Below are 19,338 nucleotides of genomic sequence, written 5' to 3'. Positions count from 1 at the left end.
ATTCCCTACTGGTTAAATCCATCATTTTCTTCCAGCTGAACTGCTCCAGAGCTAAGAACTGGATTCAGGTACCATGAGGTGGCACCTTCTGGCCTGTTTCACTTCATGGGACCAAGCGAGGCACTGGACCCCCTTCACTTTCCTTGGTTTGCCCTCGTGTTGATGCTGTTCAGCTTTGTTACAGAGCAATCATCCAGCAGCAGGGATGCAGGGTGACCTCCCTCACACATGGCTGAGGGTACACCGAGCACACAGGGACAGCTGGGAAGGGCAACAGCTGCTCCAAGCCACCTCACTGCAAATTCACCCCCAGCTGCCACTGATTCACAGCTGATGCCTCACACCTTGCTCACATCTGGCAGCCCTGCACTGCCCCCTGTCCAGAGCACTGAGGCTCCCTGGTCACTGCCAAAGCTGTGCTGGGAGAAAACAGCAGGCAGAGAAGTAAATGCCAGGCTGGGCTTCTCCTTGCACTCAGAACTGAGGGCTCTGCCACCAGAACCAGGGCAAGAGGTGCACCCTATGCTCTGAAACTAAAGCGACACCGCAAAGGAATCAAGAGCTGGGTCAAGCAACAACACAAGCACATCCCCAACAACTGCCTTCTCCAGACCATAAAAATCACAGGCCTGGACCAGGGCACAGCTGCCACTTGCAGGAAGGAAAAAAAATTATAAATGCTCCTTCAATGCCAGCCTTGAACAACCCTCGCTAACTGCTTAAGTTCAGCAATTTGAACATTCAATTCTTTAAGTGCTCTCCTGAGCTTTGGGATTCCCAAGCCTTCATTCCCACTTGTTACTGAAGTGCCTTAATAAGGTTCAGAACATCAGAGTCCCCCTGGGACAGACACTGCATGGTGGTGAGCACGGCATTGGGAGCCACAGACCTGGCTTAGTTCAAACATCACAGAACAGCATCACTCTCACTTGGTAGAAAATGTTAGTTTGCCACAGGGGCAAAGTGCTTAAAAACCACCTCCTAAACTGTGACATTTCTCAGACTGATTCCAAACCCTTTCAGTCTTACCTCTACGTTTATATAGTAGCCTAAAATAACTCTTCTAGCTGATCTTGTGGTGGAAGGGAAAGCTGAGAAGAAAGTGAGTGAGATTGATTTACCAACTCCTCTAAGGGGAGAGAGATGAGTGCTCTTCATGGGCGACTGCCAGGAAAGACAGCAAGCAGTTATATTTATAGTAGCATTTATAGAATAGCTTACTGAGGTCAGAAAAACAGAAGCAGCAGGCAGCCACTTTTCAAACTGGTACAAAGTTTGACTTTTGACTTATCAGACTCCACAGAAGTCCCTCAGGTGTACCAGTGCCACTCTGCTGGTAACACAGAAAAACACCTGTCAGAATTAATATCGTTGTAATCAAAACAATAAGTTATTTTTGCTGCAAGTGACAAGTTAACAAAGACACAAGAACACAGATATGTCAAGAGGAAGGCCTCATGTGTAGCCCCTGTCATAAGCAGGGTGCATTTTTGTCTGACTGAGCTGAACAACAAAATGCAGGTGCATACACCAGAACATTCACACACTCAGTGAGTCCTGGACAAAGGAGTACTGGAAAAAAAACCTTTATTATGTGAACACCACAAACGCCACGCTCCTCTCCATCTGTGCCCCACGTCCAGCTGAGATGATGCATGCTGGTGGCTCCGAGTACATGGGACAAGTCTTCAGCACCTGAAAAGGAACAGCGGAGCCTGTGTCTGCCCGGGGGCACGGCATCCTCCCTCTGCCACTTGGGGGGCAGCAGGGCCGGGCAGTGCCGAGGAGAATGCGGCGCTCACCGGCTCAGCACGGGGGAAGGGGGCACCCACCGGCTCAGCGCAGCCTTCGGGCCTCACGCTCGGACTCCAGCAGGGTGAGGACATCGCCCTCTCGCACCGGGCCCTTCACGTTGCGGATGATGGAGCGGCTCGTGTCGTCCATGAACTCCACGCGCACCTGCGGCACGGAGCGGCCTCAGCACGGCCCGGCGCGGCCTAGCGGCGGCACCGCCACCCGGCCGGGCCCACTCACCTGCGTGCACTGCCCCTGGGAGCCGGTCCGGCCCAGCACCTTGGTCACCTGCGGGCAGAGAGCACGGCGTCAGCCCACCGCCCCAGCCCACAGCCCGGCCCCGTCCCGCTCCCGCCCCGCACCCTGGCCAGCTTGATGGGCTGCACGCGGCTCGTGTCCATGGCGGCCCCGCGGGACAGGAAGAGGGGGGTTCTGCTCCCGCTCCTCCTTATATAGCCTCCAAGTCTCGCGAGACCCGGCGTGCCCCGCGCGCCTCGCCCCGCCCCGCCCCGCCCTGCCCTTCACAGCGGCCAAGATGGCGACGGCCACCCGCATCATCCAGCGGCTCCGCAACTTCGCGGCGGGGGTGAGGGCGGCCTCGCGGTCGGGGGGGCTGGGGGTGGCCGCCGCCTTCATCCCCTGAGACGTTGTCGCCTTGCCTTGCAGCGGGACCTCCAGGCCAAGCTGCAGCTGCGCTACACGGAGATCTCTAAGAGGTACCGGGGGTGCTGCGGCACCGGCCCCTGAGGGCAGGGGGCTCGCTGAGGGCAATGGGGGGCTGAGGGGGCCGAGGGGGCCGCTCCGTACGGCCACAGGGTCGGCAGGAACCTCAAACCAGCAGGCCCCAGCCACCTGCTGCGGCAGGGATGCTGCCAACCCCGTCAGGTTGCCCGGGGCATTGTTGTATAACAGCATTCGCGTATAACAGCATTCGTGTATAACATGTTCATATCAGGCCTCCTGGTTGTCCTGGGCACCTCGCAGCCCCTGCCTGACCCGTGTGCAGTACTGCAGCACCAGTGTCGCGTAGCACGGAGCTCCCCTGGCACCCACTGACATGTTGAAGTCCTTAAACTTTTTCCCTCCAGATCCCAGCCGCCGCCTCGGCTCCCGGTGGGTCCCAGCCACAAGTTTGCAAATAACTATTACTGCACGCGGGACGGGCGCCGAGAGACCTTCCCTCCTATTGTGGTTGCGTCGACGCAGAAAACCCTCGCTGCAGGGGCTCAGGCCAGCAGGTAGGTCTGACCTGGTCTGTCCTCCTGCTCTGCTCCTGACACTGCTCGGTGTGAGCAGGTTTGAGCCTTGTGTGGTTTGTGCCAAAAATACGGAATTCTTTCAATAAGCAGCATTGACTTACAGATTAGAAGAAGGCTGAGCTAATTCTTTGTACTTGTCTTCTCTTGAATAAATAAATGAGTTGACTGGAAATTGACTTTTGGCGTTAAAAAAAGCAACACTCAATTTAGTCTGAGCACTGTTAAAACTTCTTCTCTCTTCCTTTTTCTATCCCAGTTCGGGCACTACAGTGACAACAGCTGAGAAAAAGCCAGTGACACCAGGGCCACCAATTAAGAAGTGGGAAATCTCAAAAGACCAGCCCTATTTGTGAGAAATTAATAAGGCTGGATGTACAGATGTTGGTTCATGAAAAAGCAGTACTCTGATGGGTAAGGCTGCAGTGGATTTAGGTGCAATGATGCTGGATGGAACTTATCCACATATATTAAGTTTTGCTGATGTATGACTAATAAATGCATTTAAAGTTGTAATTATCCTCCCATTTTACCTGTCCTGTTTGAATCATTCAAATTATTTTAACAGCGTTTTGGGTGTAAAGTTTTCTTGAGGGAATAGTAAGATAGTATAGAAATGGAGCTTGGGCTTCGTGGATTTATATGCTGTCTGTGGCCTCAACTGCTCCAAGACGAGACCCAGAAGCACAGCTGGAATATCACTGAAGGTCAGAGCTGAACAAAGCATGCCTGGAGCTGCAAAGGACCTGATGATTTTATTTTCTGGTAAGAAACATTAACCAGTTGATGGCACTGTTTGGTTCCTGTCTGCCTCAGTCATCCTCAGGATGGTTTTAGCGTCAATCAGTTCATCCTGCCACTGCTCCCTTGAGGCTGTGATCTGTGAAAAATGCTTGATACAGATTTTGGTCTAAAGCTTGGCTTTGTAGCATGCCAAGCTCTTTGTGATACTTTGTGTGTGTTGGTTCAAAGGAATCCAGCTGCTTACTCTCACTTCCCAGGCCAGTTGTTACCAGTCAGTCAGCAGCGAAGATCATTTCTGGCTCATGCAGCAAGCACCTGGTCCCCTGCTCCGCCTGCCCTGCTGCAATGACACACATTTCAACCACAGAGCACCCAGGTCCTGCCCTTCCCCAGGGACAGCTGATTTGCCAGGCTTGTGCTGTGGTGTTGTGTCCTGGTTTCAGTTAGAAGGTTAAACCACAACATGTTGCCATGAGCTCTGCTGATTATTCTACAGCAAGTATATCGATTTTCCTGCAGCTGCTAGAAGATGCTGGAAGATTGCTGACAGGGTTATGCCGAGTCTGCGAAGTCAGTTGGCTGAGCGCATTAGTTGTATCCCGCTGTCTTGACAGGACCAGCCAACAGCTTAAAAAATCATACAGTTGACAAGGGAAGACTGACCGGTGTCATCCCCCTTGGACTTCTGTAAGGCCTTTGACATGGCATCCTGATCTCCAAATTGGAGAGAGGTGGATTTGAAGGGTGGACCATTCAGTAGATACTGGCTTGAAGGTCTCACCCAGAGAGTGGTCAATGGCTCCGTGTCCAGGTGGAGTCTGGTGTTGAGTGGTGTCCCTCAAGGGTCTGTCCTGGGACTGGGGCTGTTTAATATCTATAACAGTGACACAGATAAACGGATCAAATTCACCCTCAGCAAGTTTGCAGGTGGCAGCGAGCTGAGTGGCGCAGCTGACAGAGCAGAAGGAAGGGATGGCATCCAGAGGGACCTGGACACTTTATGAAAAGCCCACGGGGACCTCATGAAACCTGAACACGAGGTGACAAGATGAAAAGATAGAGAGCAACTTTTTTGGGAGATAGCGATCGATAGGGCAAGTTTGAATGCCTTTAGGCTAAAAGAGGCGAGATTTAGATTAGAGGTCGCGAGGAAACTCAGCCCTCAGGCCGCTGAGGCGCTGACGGGCGGAGCTCCCCCCACCCCCCCCGCCTCTGAGGCGGGCACTGAGGGGCTGCTGAGGGGGGCGGGGCCGTCTGAAGGTCGCGCGCCACTGCCGCTGCGGAGGGGGCGGAGGCTGCGCGCATGCGCCGTGCCGCCGCACGCGGCCCGCTTTATAGGCGCGTGGCAGCAGCGGCGGGCTCTGCTTGCAGCGGTGGCAGCGGCATGGCGCGGGTGCTGCTTGCGCTGCTCCCGCTGCTCCTGCTGCTGCTGCTGCCCGGGAGCAGCGGGAGCGGGCGGGCGGGGCCCAGCCGCGCCTCGCTCCCCTCCTCCCCATTGGCTGCCGCCGCCCGCTCCCCGCGCACGCCCTCGGCTCTCATTGGCTGGCGCCGCCGGCGGCTCAGGTGCGCGGGCTGCGGGGGCCTCGCCTCAGGGGGGGACGGGGACGGGGCTGGGGCCGGCTGGGCTCTGGCGGCTCCCCTCAGCCCCAGCCCCGGCCCCGACCCCTCGGGCTGCGCCCCGGGGCTGTTCCGCTGCGAGGAGCCGCACGGGGAGTGCTTCCCCCGAGAGTGGATCTGCGACGGCCACCCCGACTGCATGGACGAGCGCGACGAGCTGGGCTGCGAGGCCAGCGGGAGCCCGGCGGGGCCCGGGGCCGGCGGCACAGGTGAGGAGGGGCTGGGCCGAGGGGGGAGCCGGGCCCCGTCCGAGAGGTGTTGGCCCCTCAGGGGTTGTCCCGGTCATGGCAGTGGGCCCCGGGCGCTGTTTGTGTTTGGGGCGGAGGGAGCCCCCCCCATCTTCCTTCCCGGCAGCCGGTGCTCAGCTCCTCAGGGCTCCCTCGGGAAGCGCCTCTGGAGAGGTTTCTTCCTCAGGATGTGGCTCTGGATGCGACCAGCTGCTGCCACGAGGCTGTGCTGAGGGAAGGCAGAGAATTACAGAATGGCTTGGGTTGGAAGGGACCTTAAGGACCCCCCGGTTCCAACCCCAGCCATGGGCAGGGACACCAACCCCTAAAATTGGTTGCTCAGAGCCTCATCCAGCCTGGCCTTGAATGCTTCCATTGATGGGGCAACCACAGCTTAGGTGCTGGGGGTACCTGATGCCTGATACTGGCAGGCCACTGTAAGTTCTCTCCAGAGCTTTTTTTTCTCCAGGCTGAACACCCCCAGCTCCCTCAACCTGTCCTCATAGCAGAGCTGTTCCAGCCCCTTGATCATCCTAGAGGCCTTCCTCTGGACTCGCTCTAATATGTCCCTGCCCTTCTTGTGCTGGGGGCCCCAGAGCTGAACACAGGGCTCCCGGTGGGGTATCACAAGAGCAGAGCAGAGGGGGACAATCCCTTCCCTTGCCCTGCTGGCCATGCTGCTTTTAATGCAGCCCAGGATACGGTTGGCTTTCTGGGCTGCAGGCACGTTGCTGGCTCATGTTGAACTTCTCGTCCACCAACACTGGTTGCTTTCTTTATTAGCCTTCTGTCCTTTTACCCTAATCTGTCCAAGAGGGGTGAGGAAAATCTCCTAGCTTTCTCCTATTGTGTGGACTAATCATAGTAACAGGAGATAAGGCTTTGCTTCAAGCAATACGAACCTGTTGGCACACATAGGGTAAACTGGGAGCTCAGTCAGGTTTGGACTGGAGGCTGCTCTGAACGCTGATCTTAAGGTGAATTTCTTAAGGAAACCTGATGGACTTGTTTTTTTCATCACAGAGGCTTCAACTACCCCTGTGCCTGGGCACACTCTGCCATCAAGGAGTCAAGGCTGCACGTGGGTGTTGATTATTGCAGGTATGTGAGGCTTAAAGTGCCGCACGTGGTTTTGGCTCTGGGTTAGGCTATAACTGACTTTCCTAATGACATTTATTCCAGACCAGCATCAGTAGCTGTGTTCTCTGGGCTTGGAGGCTTAGGGAAGGCTGTACACCATGGCTTGAGCACTTCTGGAGCTCTGACTTGGACAAACTGTGCCTTCCCCTTGGAAAGGCATCTTGTTCCCTGCGGTCTGGCACTAACACTTCCATGCTGGCTGTCCATTATCCTTGAGGAAGATGCTGATCTCTGATTGTTGAGCATCAGAGCCTGGTGCTGATGTCCACACCAGGTGCAGTGAGTGGTTCTCTGCTTGTGCACTCTTCTCTTTAGTGCTCCTGAGCTGCCTGGTAGCTGTGGGTGGTATCGTTGCATGGGCCCAGTCCAAAGCAAAAAGCAGGTCTGACATCTTCAGTCTTGAAGAAGCATCAACTGAGGAACAGTTGATATCTGACAAGAGCCAGGCAGGCTTATTTTCCTGGAAGGTACGTTCCTTGCACCCCACATGTACTGTGTGTGAGGGAGAAATGCCACCTTGCCCTCTAGAGCTTCCCCCTCTGGGGTAGCCCTTCCCAGTTCTCCCTGCTGCTGGTCAGCCACATGCTCGGGCTTTGTTTGTCCTGAAGCAGCAGAACTCTCCCCGTCCCTTCTTTCCTCACAACCAGGCATGAGGACTCCTGTTTGACTGCAGGGGTCATTGCACAACCGAATCTGAGAAAATGCTGGCTCCTTTCAGTAGCACTTATGCAAAGATACTAATATTCTGTTGTGGATTTTCTTCTTCCACTCCATACAAACTGAAGTAACACCAGATTTCTGGCCGAAAGGACTGCAATAACCAGGTGTTTCTTTTCCTGTAACAGGGATCTTTTGCTGCGAAGCGATAAGATGGGACTAAGTTCATTTCCCTCTCACTCATGACAGAAGCTGACTGAATTTACACATTAAGCTCTCCAATCTGGTTTGTTATTACACTAGCACGCTCTCCTTGGAAATGGGTCTGAGGTTGTGCAACTACTTTTGCACTGGAAATTGAACAGGACCTTCCCTGGTGCTATGCAATCACCCCTCATTAAGGTGACAAATTCCCTCATTGTTCTTGCCTACAAGGATTGTTAACACGGCTTCACATCAGCGCGGCCTTTGACCCAAAGACTTTATTCTCCTTGAGACTGGAGGTGCAGTGCCAGGTGCTACTGTTTTCTTCCACTTCCAAACAAGAGCCTTTTGTTGCCTGCCCCCTTCTTCTGCCTGGATTTTGTCAGGTGTCGGGGAGTGGAAGTTTTCTCACCCTTTTGAGTAGGAGCTCACTGAATCCGCACAGCTCAGATGTGCACTCTGTGTTCACGCTGGTGTTTCGATGCTGCTCAACCCAACGCCCTGTCCAACTGCAGGGATGAAAGCTGAAAATCTTCCTGTCCACCTGAGCCCTGCGTCACCCCCAGACAGCACGGGGCAGGCAGCACCTCAGCACGCTCCCTGCCAGCACGGATCTCACCCCCTGCAGAGCAGCACCTTCACCCCAGTGCTGAGTTCTGAATGTTGTTTCTCTAATGTTAGAGCTGTCATCCGTAGGCCTCTTTTGCTGGAGGTTCTGAGTGTCTGGTGTCTTTTGTTTTCAGCTTGAAATAACCGGTGTCTTGTGTCAAATGCTGTTGCCTCTGCTTTGTGGCACGCACAACTGTTTGTGACTGGCTCAGTGTGCGCTTTTGAGAACTGACAGTATCAGAGATAACTGACCAGTGCCTCTAACTCAGCACTGACCTCTCCCATGTATTTCTTGCACAAGTGTTTAATGTGTGTAAAAGACAAAAAGCTGCTGTCTTGTCTGTTGCATTCTGTGCCTTGAGGTGAGAACCTGGCTTCCCACGCAAACTCTCGTCATCAGCCTTAGAGCTTGCTCTTGGATAGTGTGCAAGCGTGCAGCTGTAACTCATGTGAGAAACTGCTATATGAGGTAGTGGAGTACTGGGCTATGCCAGAATGGTTATTTTTAGTACCAAGAGGTCACTTGCAAGGGGACACACAACCTTGTCTCTGTTTCCATAGGGACAATTGGAGATAGCTGTTGGTGAATGACACAGGAAAATAAAGAACTTGAAACTGTAATGACATCTCAATTTGTGTTTTTTTTGTGTGTGTGTGTGTTGTTTGTTTTTTTTTTTTATTGGGTTTGTTCAAATTCTGTAATTGGGAGACTGGGACCTGTATCAGTTCTGAATTGTGTCCTGGGAAAGAGGGCAGGGGGAGAGTGGATTGGCGTGGGCAGACAGGGGAGGCAGGTGCTGCCAAGTCTGTGTGGCCCCAAGGACACACACCACCTGTACTGGGAATGTGAAATACAGGCCTGGAGGAGAGAGAATGGAGTGGGTGGGCGTGGGAAACGCAGCTGGCACTTGCACTGGGGTGCTACTGCAGAACAGGTGCCAAAGGAGAGGCTTGGACAAGAGCAAGGTGGGAAATCAAGACTGCATCAGCTCATTCCTTTTCCATCAGAGCGGGAAGGTGCTTCAGAAACCCCAGCAGGACAGGGCTGAGGGAGGGCTGGTCCTGTGATAGCTGCCTGGCTTGTGGTGGCAGGGGTCAGCTGTCACCAGCCTGTCCCCGATCATCCTCTTAGCGTGAGCTGTTGAGCTGAGGCTGTCCCGTTAGGCTGGGCAGAGCCGCTTGCTGCGTGCCAAGGGGAGTGAGGCTCCTGTGTGAGCTTCAGAGGGGCGGCCTCTTTCCACAGCAGGGTCTCGCAGGCTCTGCTTACTGATCTCTGCATGTTTCAAGCTTGGAAAAAAGCCTCTGTTTATGGGCCTTGTTCAAAAACTTGGAGCGTATCTGAGACAGTCATTTCCCTTCCTCTGTCCCATGCCAGAAGCTTTTTTATTGCCCTAATCTCCAGGCTCAAAGACTTCAGTTCTGGCTTCTGAGCTGCCCTTCAGCCTGATAGCAGCTTTGTGCTTCGGGTCTCTGCATTTTGAAGTCACTCATCCTGCTGCCCACGCTGCTTTGGATGCAGCCCAGGATACGGTTGGCTTTCTGGGCTGCAGGCACGCGCTGCTGGCTCGTGTTGCATTTTTCATCCACCAGTCCCCTCAAGTCCTTCTCCACGGGCTGCTCGCCATCCGTTTGTCAGCCGTGATGGTTGGGATGATTTTTGCTGATGTTTGGGATTGGCCTGACCCAGGTGCAGCACCTTGCACTCGGCCCCCTTGAGGTTCGTGGAGTTCAGAAAGCATTTGGACAATGCTCTCAGCAATATGGTTTGATTTTTGGGTGGTGCTGGGTGAAGGCAGGAGTTGGATTAGATGATTCGCGTGGGTCCCTTCCAACTCAGGATATTCTGTGTGCGCCCACTTCTCCAGCCCATCCAGGTCCCTCGATGGCATCCCTTCCTGCTGGGGCAGCTGCTCACCACTGGACACCGAGCTGTCAACCACAACTCCTGGGCACGGCAAGTTTCGTGTGCTGATGTAGGGTTGTGTGCCAGGCTGACGTAAGGATGGACCTGCCCCTGTTAACTTTGCCTCCCATTTACCTTTAAATCCAAAGGATTATTCCCTTCTCTTCAGTTCCTAAAGGTCAGGGGGACCGTTCACCACATACTTTATCTTCCAGTGTCTCATTCCATGTTCATCCTCCTGCTGACGGACTGACGGGGCTGAAGGCAGGTGTGATGACCAGGCGGCACAGGGCAGCAGTGCAGGAGCAGCTTGCCACAGTGGGGGCCACATGGGCACTGCCTGGATGCTGGACGGTGCCCTCACCTCTGGAAATCTGCACGGGGGGGTGGAGGGGTGAGCTGAGAGGTAGCGACCGTTTCGCTTCTATGACAGCTGACGGGGCAGGGGCAGCTGCATCGACACTCGTGCTTGGTGAAGGACTGATGCCAAGAGCAGCATCTGTTGTGGGGACACAAAGCTGATACGAATCTCCTGCGTCTGCACCGTTGCACCCCTGGCAAGGGAGGCGTTCGGGGTCAGATCAAGGCAAGCTCGTGCTCTCGCTTTGACTTGCCCTAGTGGATGCACTGCTTGGAAATGGGGTAATGTGCTGAACACAACCTAACGAGGAGAATAAGGACAAAGAAAAGTGCAATAAATAGTTCCTTACGTAAAGGGTTAATGCTTCAATCTCCTTATTGTCTTAAGGAGCGGACACTTAGCTGCCTCCAGCTCCTACGGCGCAAACCGCAATCTGATAAGCAATCGGCTTTGGGAACCTGGCAGGTGCCACGTGGCGCCGTGACCCGGCCACTGCCCCTCAGGCAGCAACTCCCTGCTGCTTCCCTGGGCTCAGAGCCTGGTGGCAGCGGTCCCATGAAGCCGAAGCTGCTGTCCCACAGCCCCTAACGGGAATCGCTGCTTCGGAGGGGCAGGCACGATGAGGCAGCTGGAGAGGAGGCGTGTGAGTCTCTCTGCAGGGCTGAAGATCGGGGATCGCCACGGCTGCTGCCAGACCCCGGAGGAGGAGGATGTCCACATCCCGTTTGCACAGGAGAGCCTGGTAAAGCAGTGGAGCTCCATGCAGAACGTGACAGACAGCAACCAGGAGAAAAGCGAGATGCTCCTTCAGAGGAGCAAGTACTTCCTCAACATTAACGTGGGCGGCACGCTGTTCCACATAGCCTGCAGAGCGGCAGCCCGATACCCCGTCACCAGGCTTGGGAAGCTGGCCATTTACACAGACCCTACGAAGAAGCTGCAGCTCTGCGATGACTACTCAGTGCAGAAGAACGAGTACTTCTTCGACAGAGATCCTTCCATCTTCCACTACATCTTCCACTTCTACCGCAGCGGGGTCCTGTGGATAATGGACGAGATGTGCCCCAGTAACTTTGTGGAGGAAATCGAGTACTGGGGAGTCCACCTGAAATACTCCCAGCGCTGCTGCCGGATCCTGTTTGAGGAAAAGCAAGACGAACTCAGCGAGAACCTGAAAATACAGAAGGAGCTGGAGGCAGAACTGGAGCCTCTGGAATCAGCGGAGCAGTTTGAGGGCAAATGTTTGGGGCAGTTTCGGAAGATGATCTGGAACCTCATTGAGAACCCTTACTCTTCTGTCCCAGCCAAGATCATTGCTGTCATGTCAAGCCTCTTTGTGCTCATCTCCATTGTGGGCATGACCCTGAGCACGGTGGAGGAGATGCAGCACAAGACAGGGAAGCAGTGGATGGAGCTGCTGGAGATGGTCTGCGCCATCTTCTTCACTTCTGAGTACCTCATGCGGCTCATCTCCTCCTCCAGCTTCAAGAAGTTTTTGCGGGCGGCGCTCAATGCCGTAGACCTGGTGGCCATTCTGCCGTTCTACATCCAGATCCTCTTTGAGAATCTGGACGAAGGAGACACCCTTTACCACGAGGAGCTGCACCAGATGGAGAATGTGAGCAAGCTGGGCAAGGTCCTCAAGCTCATCAAGCTCATGAGGATCTTCCGCATCCTCAAGCTGGCGCGCCACTCCACCGGCCTGCGGGCTTTCGGCTTCACCATGCGCCAGTGCTACCAGCAGGTTTGCTGCCTCCTCCTCTTCATCGCCATGGGGGTCTTCACCTTCTCTGCTCTCATGCACTCGGTGGAACACGATGTCCCAGGCACCAACTTCACCAGCATCCCCTACGCGTGGTGGTGGGCAGCGGTAAGGTGTGGGCGCCTCTCCTCCGGGGAGGGGTGCGGTGTTGCTCTGTGGGACGGGGCTGCCTTGGTGCTCCGGGGATTCGGCACCGCTGCTGGCCAGGATGCAGGAAGGGGCCCCGGTTTCCCAACTGCTTTGTAGTGATGGGCGAGGCAGAGCCCTGCACGCTCTGAGGAGAGAAATCAGAGATTTGGACTAATCTCAGAGGCTCCAAAGTCAGCGCTAGAGCAGGTTGTTGGGGCAGAGCCTGCACTAATGTAGCCTGGATTGGTGACAAGGGGGACATGGCTCAGTCTGGGCATTCCCTGCAGTGGCAGCCAGGACCCAAGCAGCTGGGTGGCTGCGGTTCGTGCTCTGTGGGTACAGGGAGAGCCACTCATCCCTGCAGCCTGTGCAGCAAAGCAGCTCGCAGAACACAAGGGGACACACAGAGGCAGGGCTGGTGGCACCCAGGGCTGTACATGAGAACCTGGGGGACACAATGGCACATCCTCAGCCTGTGTGCAGAGAGGGGACACAGACCAGAGGGTGCTGCCACTGGGGACAGGAGCCTTTGTTCACTGCCTGCAGAGCCAGCAGCTCTGCTGAGCCAAGCACTAAAATAAACTGGGATTAACTCAGGGGTGAGGAGCAGCTAAAGCACTGGAGAGCCAGGGGCTGTGAGGAGATTTTGCTCTACAGAGGAAATGATCCCACTGATCACTTCTGCTGTTATAATTCCCCTTGGCCACCATAGGCTGCCTCCTTCAAATGCTTTCCTCCCAGAGGAAGTGCCTCTTAACAAAATCAGCCCATCTGGGTTTTTTAATGCTGGGAGGTTCCTGAATGGCTGCTCCCAGCCCTGGTCTGCATCTCTCCACTCAAAGTCCAAACCCTTCTGCCTCAGCTGTTGATGTGACCCATGGCTCTGCTCCCCTAGCCCAAATGTGGCTCCCTGGGGTGTGTCTCTGGGCAGTGCCTGCATTTCCTTTGAAAGGAGCATCCGGGAAGCTTCGACCCTGTGGGACTGGGCAGGTTTCAGCCAGGAAGGGCCGAGGCTGCTGCTCCCTGGGGGCAGGAAGCTCCAACAGACAGTCTGGCTGCTGAGAAAGTTCAGCTCGGTGATGTCCTGCTGCTTTGGAAGAGATGCACAGCAAGGGGAGGAGGGAGCAGGGAAGCTCGCCTCTGGTCTCTGCAGCTGGGGCCTCATCCAGCACCTTCCCCAGGATCACGGGGCCCACCAGGCTGCAGCCCGTGGGGCTGGGCTCAGAACCTCAGCAAGTGCCACTGCCAGCAGGGTGAGGGTCCCAGGGTGCAGCCCCCACCCTGCTGCTTGCCTGCTCTGCTGCCTCGCATGAAGCGTCCCCACACCTGTGTGGCTCCCTCCCATCTGGACCAGGGCTGCATTTGCCCCGGTGCAGGAGGAGGCAGCAGGTTTCTGAACCAGGCACCGGTTCGTGGACGCTCGGGGCTGTTTCCCTCGTTCCCGCAGCCCAGGCCCTGCTTCAAAGGCTCCTTTTCCAAAGCAAACCCAAGCTCAAACACCAGCTCCTGCCCCAGCTCATGGCAGCCTGCACCAAAGCGTCCCCAGCTGCAGGGAGAGGGCCCTGCGTGGGTCGGGGAGAGGTGGAGGAGCAGGGCAGGGGGAGAGCCCACAGCTGGCTTTGCCATGAGGGTGCCTCAGCCCGTGCTGGAGCTGGTGCACGGGTGGGCTGATGGCCCCAGGCCATGGCCATGCAGGCTGCTGGAACAGGGAGAGCTGAGCTGGCTGCAGACGTGGTGCAGAGCAGTTCCTGGGTGATCCTGCACTGGGGAAGAGCAAGGTGGGTCCCCTCATCGCCAGGTGGAGCCTGCACGGCACGTAGCGTTGCTCCTTTCTATTCCTCTCCCAGGTCAGCCTCTCCACCGTGGGCTACGGAGACACCGTGCCCGACACGGTGCTTGGCAGGATGGTGGCGTTCGGCTGCATCTCCTTTGGCATCATCCTCAACGGCATGCCCATCTCCATCCTCTACAACAAGTTTTCTGACTACTACGCCAAGCTGAAGGCCCACGAGAACGAGACCAGCCTCTCCCTCAAGCTCTCCAGGAGGTTCCGCTTCAAGGAGCGAGCTCTGCGGAAGCTGTCCGAGTGCTGCAGAGCTGAGCCCCGCTGCCACCGCTGACCCCGCGCTTCCCAGTGTCCTTCCCACCAAGCCCAATTCCCTTTCCAGTGCCTGGCAGTGCCGCAGGGGCGCAGAGAGGGCTCGGGGTGCTGCTGGGCTGGTAGCCACGGGTGCTGGCCACGCTGGGGTGCAGAGGTGACAGCCAGAGCGTCCCCGGGAACAGACCTTCAATAAACCAGAGCTGAACGGTTCATCAGGCAGCCACTTTGTGTTAATGAGTGAACAGCTCGTGCTGAGGGGTGAGCAGTGAGCTGAATCACCCCCACTTTTCAGCACACCGCTGTCTGAGGAGGTGCTTTGCTGTTCCCTTGAAGTGTGGCACCGATCTATGACCATACAGAAACTGCCTTGTGCTGCTCGGAGTGCACGGCCGGGGCAGCGGGGCTTTGCCTTGTCCCACTGGGGCAATTGGCAAGGAGTGGACATCTCCCCGGGGGCTCACAACCCCCTTCCCATAGGTGGGAGGAGGTGAGCCTGGCTGCAAGTTGGTTTTGGGTGTGTGAGCACGTCCCGATGGGCTCACGGGGGAGGATCCCCCCCTTCCCAAGAGGGATGGGGAGAGGGGCCTTGGGCGGGTGGTGAGAGGAGGTGGTGGCAGGGAAATGCCACCAGCCATGGGTGCTTTTGGGTGAGCAGCAGGAAGGAAACTGGTGCCTACCAGCTGGGGTGGGACTTGGTCGCTGGCAAGCTGAGCTTGGAGGTGCTGGGGGTGTGGTGCTGGTGTCTGGGGCCCTGGTTAAGCGAATGCTGCAGTGAAACTGTTGGAAAGAGGCAGGATGGGCATGCCTGCAGCTGCCCTGAGCCCCAGCACCCACCCCAGCTCCCCAGGGATCCCCCCACCACGGCATCTGGCTGACAGATCCTGAAGGCATTGGGCTGGGAGACATGGCCAAGGAACAGAAATCAGCAACCAAAACTGCCCCAGAGGCTGAGCTGCAGCTGAATCGTCGTTTCTCTGCTCCTGCTGCCCCACGGGGTGTTTGCTGTCCCTCGGCCAGCATTGTCACAAGCAGTGGTCACAGAAGAAACCCCGCTGAGAACAGCACGTTTAATAGCTCCTCTGACTTCATTTTACAAAACGCAGCAATGTACAGACATTTACAGGACACTGTACAGGCAGTTTCTGTCATATATTAGTGCTCTTGCTATTTACATATAGTACAGCCTGCAGGAAGCCTTTGCAGGCACGGAAACCTGCACAACCTGCGTGGGGCACCCTGACACAGAGCCGTTCCCCCGGGGCTGCCAGCTCCGAGGGCTCATTTGGCTCGATTCAGTTCAGCCCTGAGCCTTCCCAGGCAGAGCCGGGCACCTCCTTGCTCTGCTCTGCCCAGTCTCTGTGGTACCGCTGCGGGTTTTTGCAGGACAGACCCTCGCAGAGAGATCCCTCTGCAGGAGGAAATCTCCACATCGCCTCTCGGTGCTCCCAGAGGGAGCAGCAGCAGCCCCCACTTGCTCCTCCTGCCTCAGTGGCAGCCGCAGCTCCCAGCCACCATGTCGTCGTACTGCTTGAGGACCACGTTCTCGTCGTCGTCAAAGTAGAGGAGGTTGATGGAGTGGAGTTTGTCCGGCACGCAGCAGGGGCTGCTGACACCCTCACTCAGCTTGAGGGCGTTGATGATGGACTGCACGGTGGCGTGGTTGGTTGGCCGCATGTTCTCGCCCAGCGGGAAGGGGCAGGAGCCTTTGCAGTGGTAGGCGTTGTAGCCCCGTGGTGAGATGATCCACCCGGACCAGCCGATCTCCTCGAAGTCCACGGACAAGGGGTGCCTCTGGCAGGGCTGGAGCCGGTCCAGTGAGCGTGTGCTGCGTGGCCCGATCAGCTTGGGCACTGTCATCTTGGCAGGAAGAACAGGGTCCTGAGGCTGTAAATCTACCCCAAACGAGAAAATGATTCCATTAGCACGAGCGCATGAGCCTGAAATGAAGGAGGAAGCAGAGCAGCAGCCCTGGCCACCCCTCCATGCCCGCTGCCTGCAGCTGCCCTTAGGTCAGACGGCCACCACCATGGAGCTGATCAGTGAGAGCAAAACCCAAATTTACATCTGTAAGCCCGCACCCGTGTTCAGGCTAACCCGATGAGAACAGGAGCAGCCCAAGCACCCTGCAGGTGAGGTATTGTGGCACCGAGCTGTGCTGGGGAGTGCAGCACCTACCTGGGAAGTCAGCCGTGGGCAGGGACGCTCCCCGGCGCCCGTCATCGGTGAACAGGACCAGCATGGGCTTCTTGCTCTCGTGGTGGTCCCTGCTGGACGCAAACTGTATAGCAGGGGAGTCGAGCGGGCTCCCGCCCAGGCCATGGACTGTCACCAGCAAACCCCGATTGCTACTCTCATCTTCGGTCCAGTCGCGAACCTGGAGAAGCAAAACCAGTGTCACCGCTGTGGGATGGGGCAGGTGTTGCTGCAGTGTCCCCACTGCAGGTGACGGGTGCCCCCTGCCACCCCAGGACACCCAGTGCCCCACAGGCAGTGCTGCTGCAGCCACGGGAAGGGGCTGTGCTGCTCCCGGGCTGCGGCACAGGGAACGCAGCAGGGGCCACAACTGCAGAGCTGCAGCACGATACCAGGACAGATCCATCCACCAGAGCTCATCCCTCCCCACAGGCTGCATGCCCTGGCATTGCTGTTAAGAGGGTGGACAGCAACTTGCATTGCAAGCCCAGATGGGACTGAAATGGGTTTAAGAAGCTGCAGCATGCAAAACATTTGTGTTGTTTTTGGTTTTTGTTTTTGTTTTTCCTCTGTGCCACCCAACTCAGCGTAAAAGTACTCACAGCCTGTGTGATGGCAAAGACCTCCCAGCCAGAGCCCTGCAGTGAGAGGAGCCTGGATGCCAGCAGCTTCTGCCCCTGGGGGGAGTCCGGTTCAGTCTTGTCCAGAATTTGGTAGATGCTGACCTGGGGAAGGAGGCAAAGGGCAATGAGCACCCGTGGGTCGAAGGGGAAACCCCCTTGGCACGGGTACTGGGAAAAAAGGGGGGAGATGGAGAGAAAGCACCTGTGGTATCCCTGAGCACAGGCTGGGAGCGCCCCCATGTCCCTCTCCCCACCCTGTCCCCGTCCCCCTCCTCACCTGGCAGAAGTGGTGTCGTTTGGGCCCGTCGGTGGCTTTTGGCCAGAGGCGGAAGAGATGCAGCTCCGCTGTCAAGATCTTTTCATTCTTGGCCACGCTGGAGAGGACGAACAGGAACCGCATCTTCTCGCCATGAGCTGCAGGGAGCAACAGGTTGGGAAGCGGAGCCAGACAGGAGGGTGGGGGAACAGCGCTCAGCCCCCTCCCGCAGCCCCCCTCTCCCCAGCACCCAGGGGCCTCCCCCCTTACTTTTATCCAAGAAGCTGCGGACCGTGTTGCCCTCCAGGATGTCGGGGTTCTTGGTGACACCATCAGCGTTGGCCACGGTGTTGAACAGATCCACCATGTACTGGGGCGGCTGCTTGAAGTGAGCTGGGGGGGGCGGAGGGTCTTCGATGCCAAAGACTTCCAGCAGCCTCTTGAGCGCCTCAGCTCGCCGGCTTGCTGCGCTGGCCGGGCTCGGGCACGCCGGCCGTGCCAGCACCACCAGCAGCAGCAGCAGCACGGTCCCCAGCATGGCTCTGCTGTCCCAGCCCCAGCTCGACTCCCCCCCTGCCTCCCCAGAACCGCATTTATAACTCGCTGGAAAGATGGATCGGGGTCAAATATGCACATGAGCAATCAGGAAGGCAAAGAGAGCTAATTGCCATGCTAACAAGGTGCAAAGCTGGGCTCCTGGGCACCCTACACCAATTAGCTCCAGTACACAAGCAGGAGGGGAGCGCTGCACCACAGCTCCAGGGAGACGCAGGTCCCGGCTGCACAGCCCCTCAGCAGGGCTGGCCAAGCTGCGTTTGCTCTCCCTAGGAGACTAACTGGTTTTTAATGACGGCACTAATGGGACAAACAGGAGAAGCTTTGTGTGGGGAAGCAAAGAGGGAGAGGAACAGCCAGGGCTGTTGCATGTGTCCCCTCCTGTCCCCAAGCTGCTCCGGCTGCCCTGCATGGCAGGGGGGCTTGGTGTCGTGCAGGTGTCCCTATCCCTCTGCCCTGCTAAACGTGCGGGATGGGGTGTGTGTGTGTGGGGGGGGGGGGGGGGGGTGTATCTCCAATTGCCTTCCCCAGGATTCACAGGCATTTGCTGGTAATTCTGCAGTGCCCAATATTATTGAAATACCACAAGAACCCTGCAAGTTCAGGATGATGGGATAAAAGCCAATTCCTTGCTCGTGTTCCCTACCCAGAGGGAAACCAGGTTGGTAAAGGTGACCGCGCTGACACAGTGCACTTGGACTCTTTACATTGGCTGTTTGTTCTAATGCCACATGACTGAACAGAAAAATTAGCACTATGCAATGCCATCCAGCCAGACAAAAGGAGCAGGATTAGAAAAGCCTGGTAGGTTTTATAGTGACCCGTGAATCCCACAGGAAATCCCTGTGAAGGAGGCCCGCAGGTACTTGCTCTGTGAGCAGCTTGGTGCAGAGTGGAAGGTGCAGGAGCAGAGCTGGACCTGTCGGTGTGTCTGTCCATCGGCTGGCAGGACTGAAGCACTTCCAGACCAATGCCGGCAGGAGACGAACCAAAGGCTGCTTGGCCAGCTGGCAACTGTAATTTATCCTAACCCCACGTTTTGATGGTGAAAGGGCTGTTAATTATCCAGAATACACAGGGAGGCAGTGACAGGCCTGGGTTAATCACCAAAGGAAACTATTCCCATCCTGTGGCTCCTTTCCTTTCCCTTCCCTGCTCGCTAGCTGCGGGGCTTCCTGCCAAGGGGACACCTCCATCCCAACACACC

General features: G+C 56.5%; 5 protein-coding genes across 8 annotated transcripts; 3 read left to right on the top strand and 2 right to left on the bottom strand.

Moving 5' to 3' along the window:
* Positions 1-1,570: 1,570 nt before the first annotated feature.
* Positions 1,571-2,219, bottom strand: RPS28 (ribosomal protein S28). Its single transcript, XM_082780108.1, has 4 exons — positions 2,157-2,219; positions 2,035-2,082; positions 1,833-1,959; positions 1,571-1,695 (listed from the first exon to the last, which is right to left on the bottom strand). Exons 1-3 carry the CDS (start codon positions 2,193-2,195, stop codon positions 1,837-1,839), a joined length of 210 nt encoding a protein of 69 aa, XP_082636234.1. The 5' UTR covers positions 2,196-2,219; the 3' UTR covers positions 1,571-1,695; positions 1,833-1,836.
* Positions 2,220-2,295: 76 nt separating this feature from the next.
* Positions 2,296-3,566, top strand: NDUFA7 (NADH:ubiquinone oxidoreductase subunit A7). The gene is made up of 4 exons (XM_082780105.1): positions 2,296-2,380; positions 2,461-2,510; positions 2,883-3,032; positions 3,310-3,566. Exons 1-4 carry the CDS (start codon positions 2,330-2,332, stop codon positions 3,404-3,406), a joined length of 348 nt encoding a protein of 115 aa, XP_082636231.1. The 5' UTR covers positions 2,296-2,329; the 3' UTR covers positions 3,407-3,566.
* A 1,545-nt stretch (positions 3,567-5,111) lies between these two features.
* Positions 5,112-9,041, top strand: CD320 (CD320 molecule). 3 transcript variants are annotated; one of them, XM_082780096.1, is made up of 4 exons: positions 5,112-5,620; positions 6,662-6,739; positions 7,094-7,245; positions 7,624-9,038. In XM_082780096.1, the coding sequence occupies exons 1-4, from the start codon at positions 5,179-5,181 to the stop codon at positions 7,645-7,647; spliced, it is 696 nt and encodes a 231-aa protein (XP_082636222.1). In that variant the 5' UTR covers positions 5,112-5,178; the 3' UTR covers positions 7,648-9,038. The 3 variants fall into 3 exon arrangements, with proteins under 3 accessions (XP_082636222.1, XP_082636223.1, XP_082636224.1); XM_082780097.1 differs by lacking the exon at positions 7,094-7,245 and having other exon boundaries at positions 7,624-9,041; XM_082780098.1 differs by lacking the exons at positions 7,094-7,245; positions 7,624-9,038 and adding an exon at positions 6,821-7,078.
* A 2,090-nt stretch (positions 9,042-11,131) lies between these two features.
* On the top strand, positions 11,132-14,523 carry LOC309887877 (potassium voltage-gated channel subfamily V member 2-like; the record flags this gene model as incomplete). Its single annotated transcript, XM_082779906.1, has 2 exons — positions 11,132-12,382; positions 14,251-14,523. 2 exons carry the CDS (start codon positions 11,132-11,134, stop codon positions 14,521-14,523), a joined length of 1,524 nt encoding a protein of 507 aa, XP_082636032.1.
* Positions 14,524-15,571: 1,048 nt separating this feature from the next.
* LOC309887968 (bone morphogenetic protein 2-like) lies at positions 15,572-19,314 on the bottom strand. 2 transcript variants are annotated; one of them, XM_082780091.1, is made up of 6 exons: positions 18,953-19,314; positions 17,847-17,969; positions 17,598-17,734; positions 17,300-17,422; positions 16,680-16,878; positions 15,572-16,396 (listed from the first exon to the last, which is right to left on the bottom strand). In XM_082780091.1, exons 1-6 carry the CDS (start codon positions 19,068-19,070, stop codon positions 15,990-15,992), a joined length of 1,107 nt encoding a protein of 368 aa, XP_082636217.1. In that variant the 5' UTR covers positions 19,071-19,314; the 3' UTR covers positions 15,572-15,989. The 2 variants fall into 2 exon arrangements, with proteins under 2 accessions (XP_082636217.1, XP_082636216.1); XM_082780090.1 differs by lacking the exon at positions 18,953-19,314 and having other exon boundaries at positions 17,847-18,603.
* Positions 19,315-19,338: the final 24 nt, after the last annotated feature.

This window comes from Aythya marila (genome assembly GCF_965140915.1).
Source record: "Aythya marila genome assembly, chromosome: 27".
Classification (NCBI taxonomy): domain Eukaryota; kingdom Metazoa; phylum Chordata; class Aves; order Anseriformes; family Anatidae; genus Aythya; species Aythya marila.
Note: the sequence above shows the minus strand (reverse complement) of the source record. Positions and strands in the feature narration are given on the sequence as shown.

Coding starts and splice junctions, on each gene's coding strand:
- RPS28 (XM_082780108.1), bottom strand. CDS start 2,195: ATGGACACGAGCCGCGTGCAGCCCATCAAGCTGGCCAGG. Junction 2,083..2,156: donor AGCCCATCAAGCTGGCCAGG/GTGCGGGGCGGG, acceptor CTCTGCCCGCAG/GTGACCAAGGTGCTGGGCCG. Junction 1,960..2,034: donor CCCAGGGGCAGTGCACGCAG/GTGAGTGGGCCC, acceptor TCCGTGCCGCAG/GTGCGCGTGGAGTTCATGGA.
- NDUFA7 (XM_082780105.1), top strand. CDS start 2,330: ATGGCGACGGCCACCCGCATCATCCAGCGGCTCCGCAACTTCGCGGCG. Junction 2,381..2,460: donor TCCGCAACTTCGCGGCGGGG/GTGAGGGCGGCC, acceptor CTTGCCTTGCAG/CGGGACCTCCAGGCCAAGCT. Junction 2,511..2,882: donor TACACGGAGATCTCTAAGAG/GTACCGGGGGTG, acceptor TTTTCCCTCCAG/ATCCCAGCCGCCGCCTCGGC.
- LOC309887968 (XM_082780090.1), bottom strand. CDS start 18,114: ATGCTGGGGACCGTGCTGCTGCTGCTGCTGGTGGTGCTGGCACGGCCG. Junction 16,879..17,299: donor TCTTTGCCATCACACAGGCT/GTGAGTACTTTT, acceptor TTGCTTCTCCAG/GTTCGCGACTGGACCGAAGA. Junction 16,397..16,679: donor GCCCACGGCTGACTTCCCAG/GTAGGTGCTGCA, acceptor CGTTTGGGGTAG/ATTTACAGCCTCAGGACCCT.
- CD320 (XM_082780096.1), top strand. CDS start 5,179: ATGGCGCGGGTGCTGCTTGCGCTGCTCCCGCTGCTCCTGCTGCTGCTG. Junction 6,740..7,093: donor GTGGGTGTTGATTATTGCAG/GTATGTGAGGCT, acceptor TCTTCTCTTTAG/TGCTCCTGAGCTGCCTGGTA. Junction 7,246..7,623: donor CAGGCTTATTTTCCTGGAAG/GTACGTTCCTTG, acceptor TTCCTGTAACAG/GGATCTTTTGCTGCGAAGCG.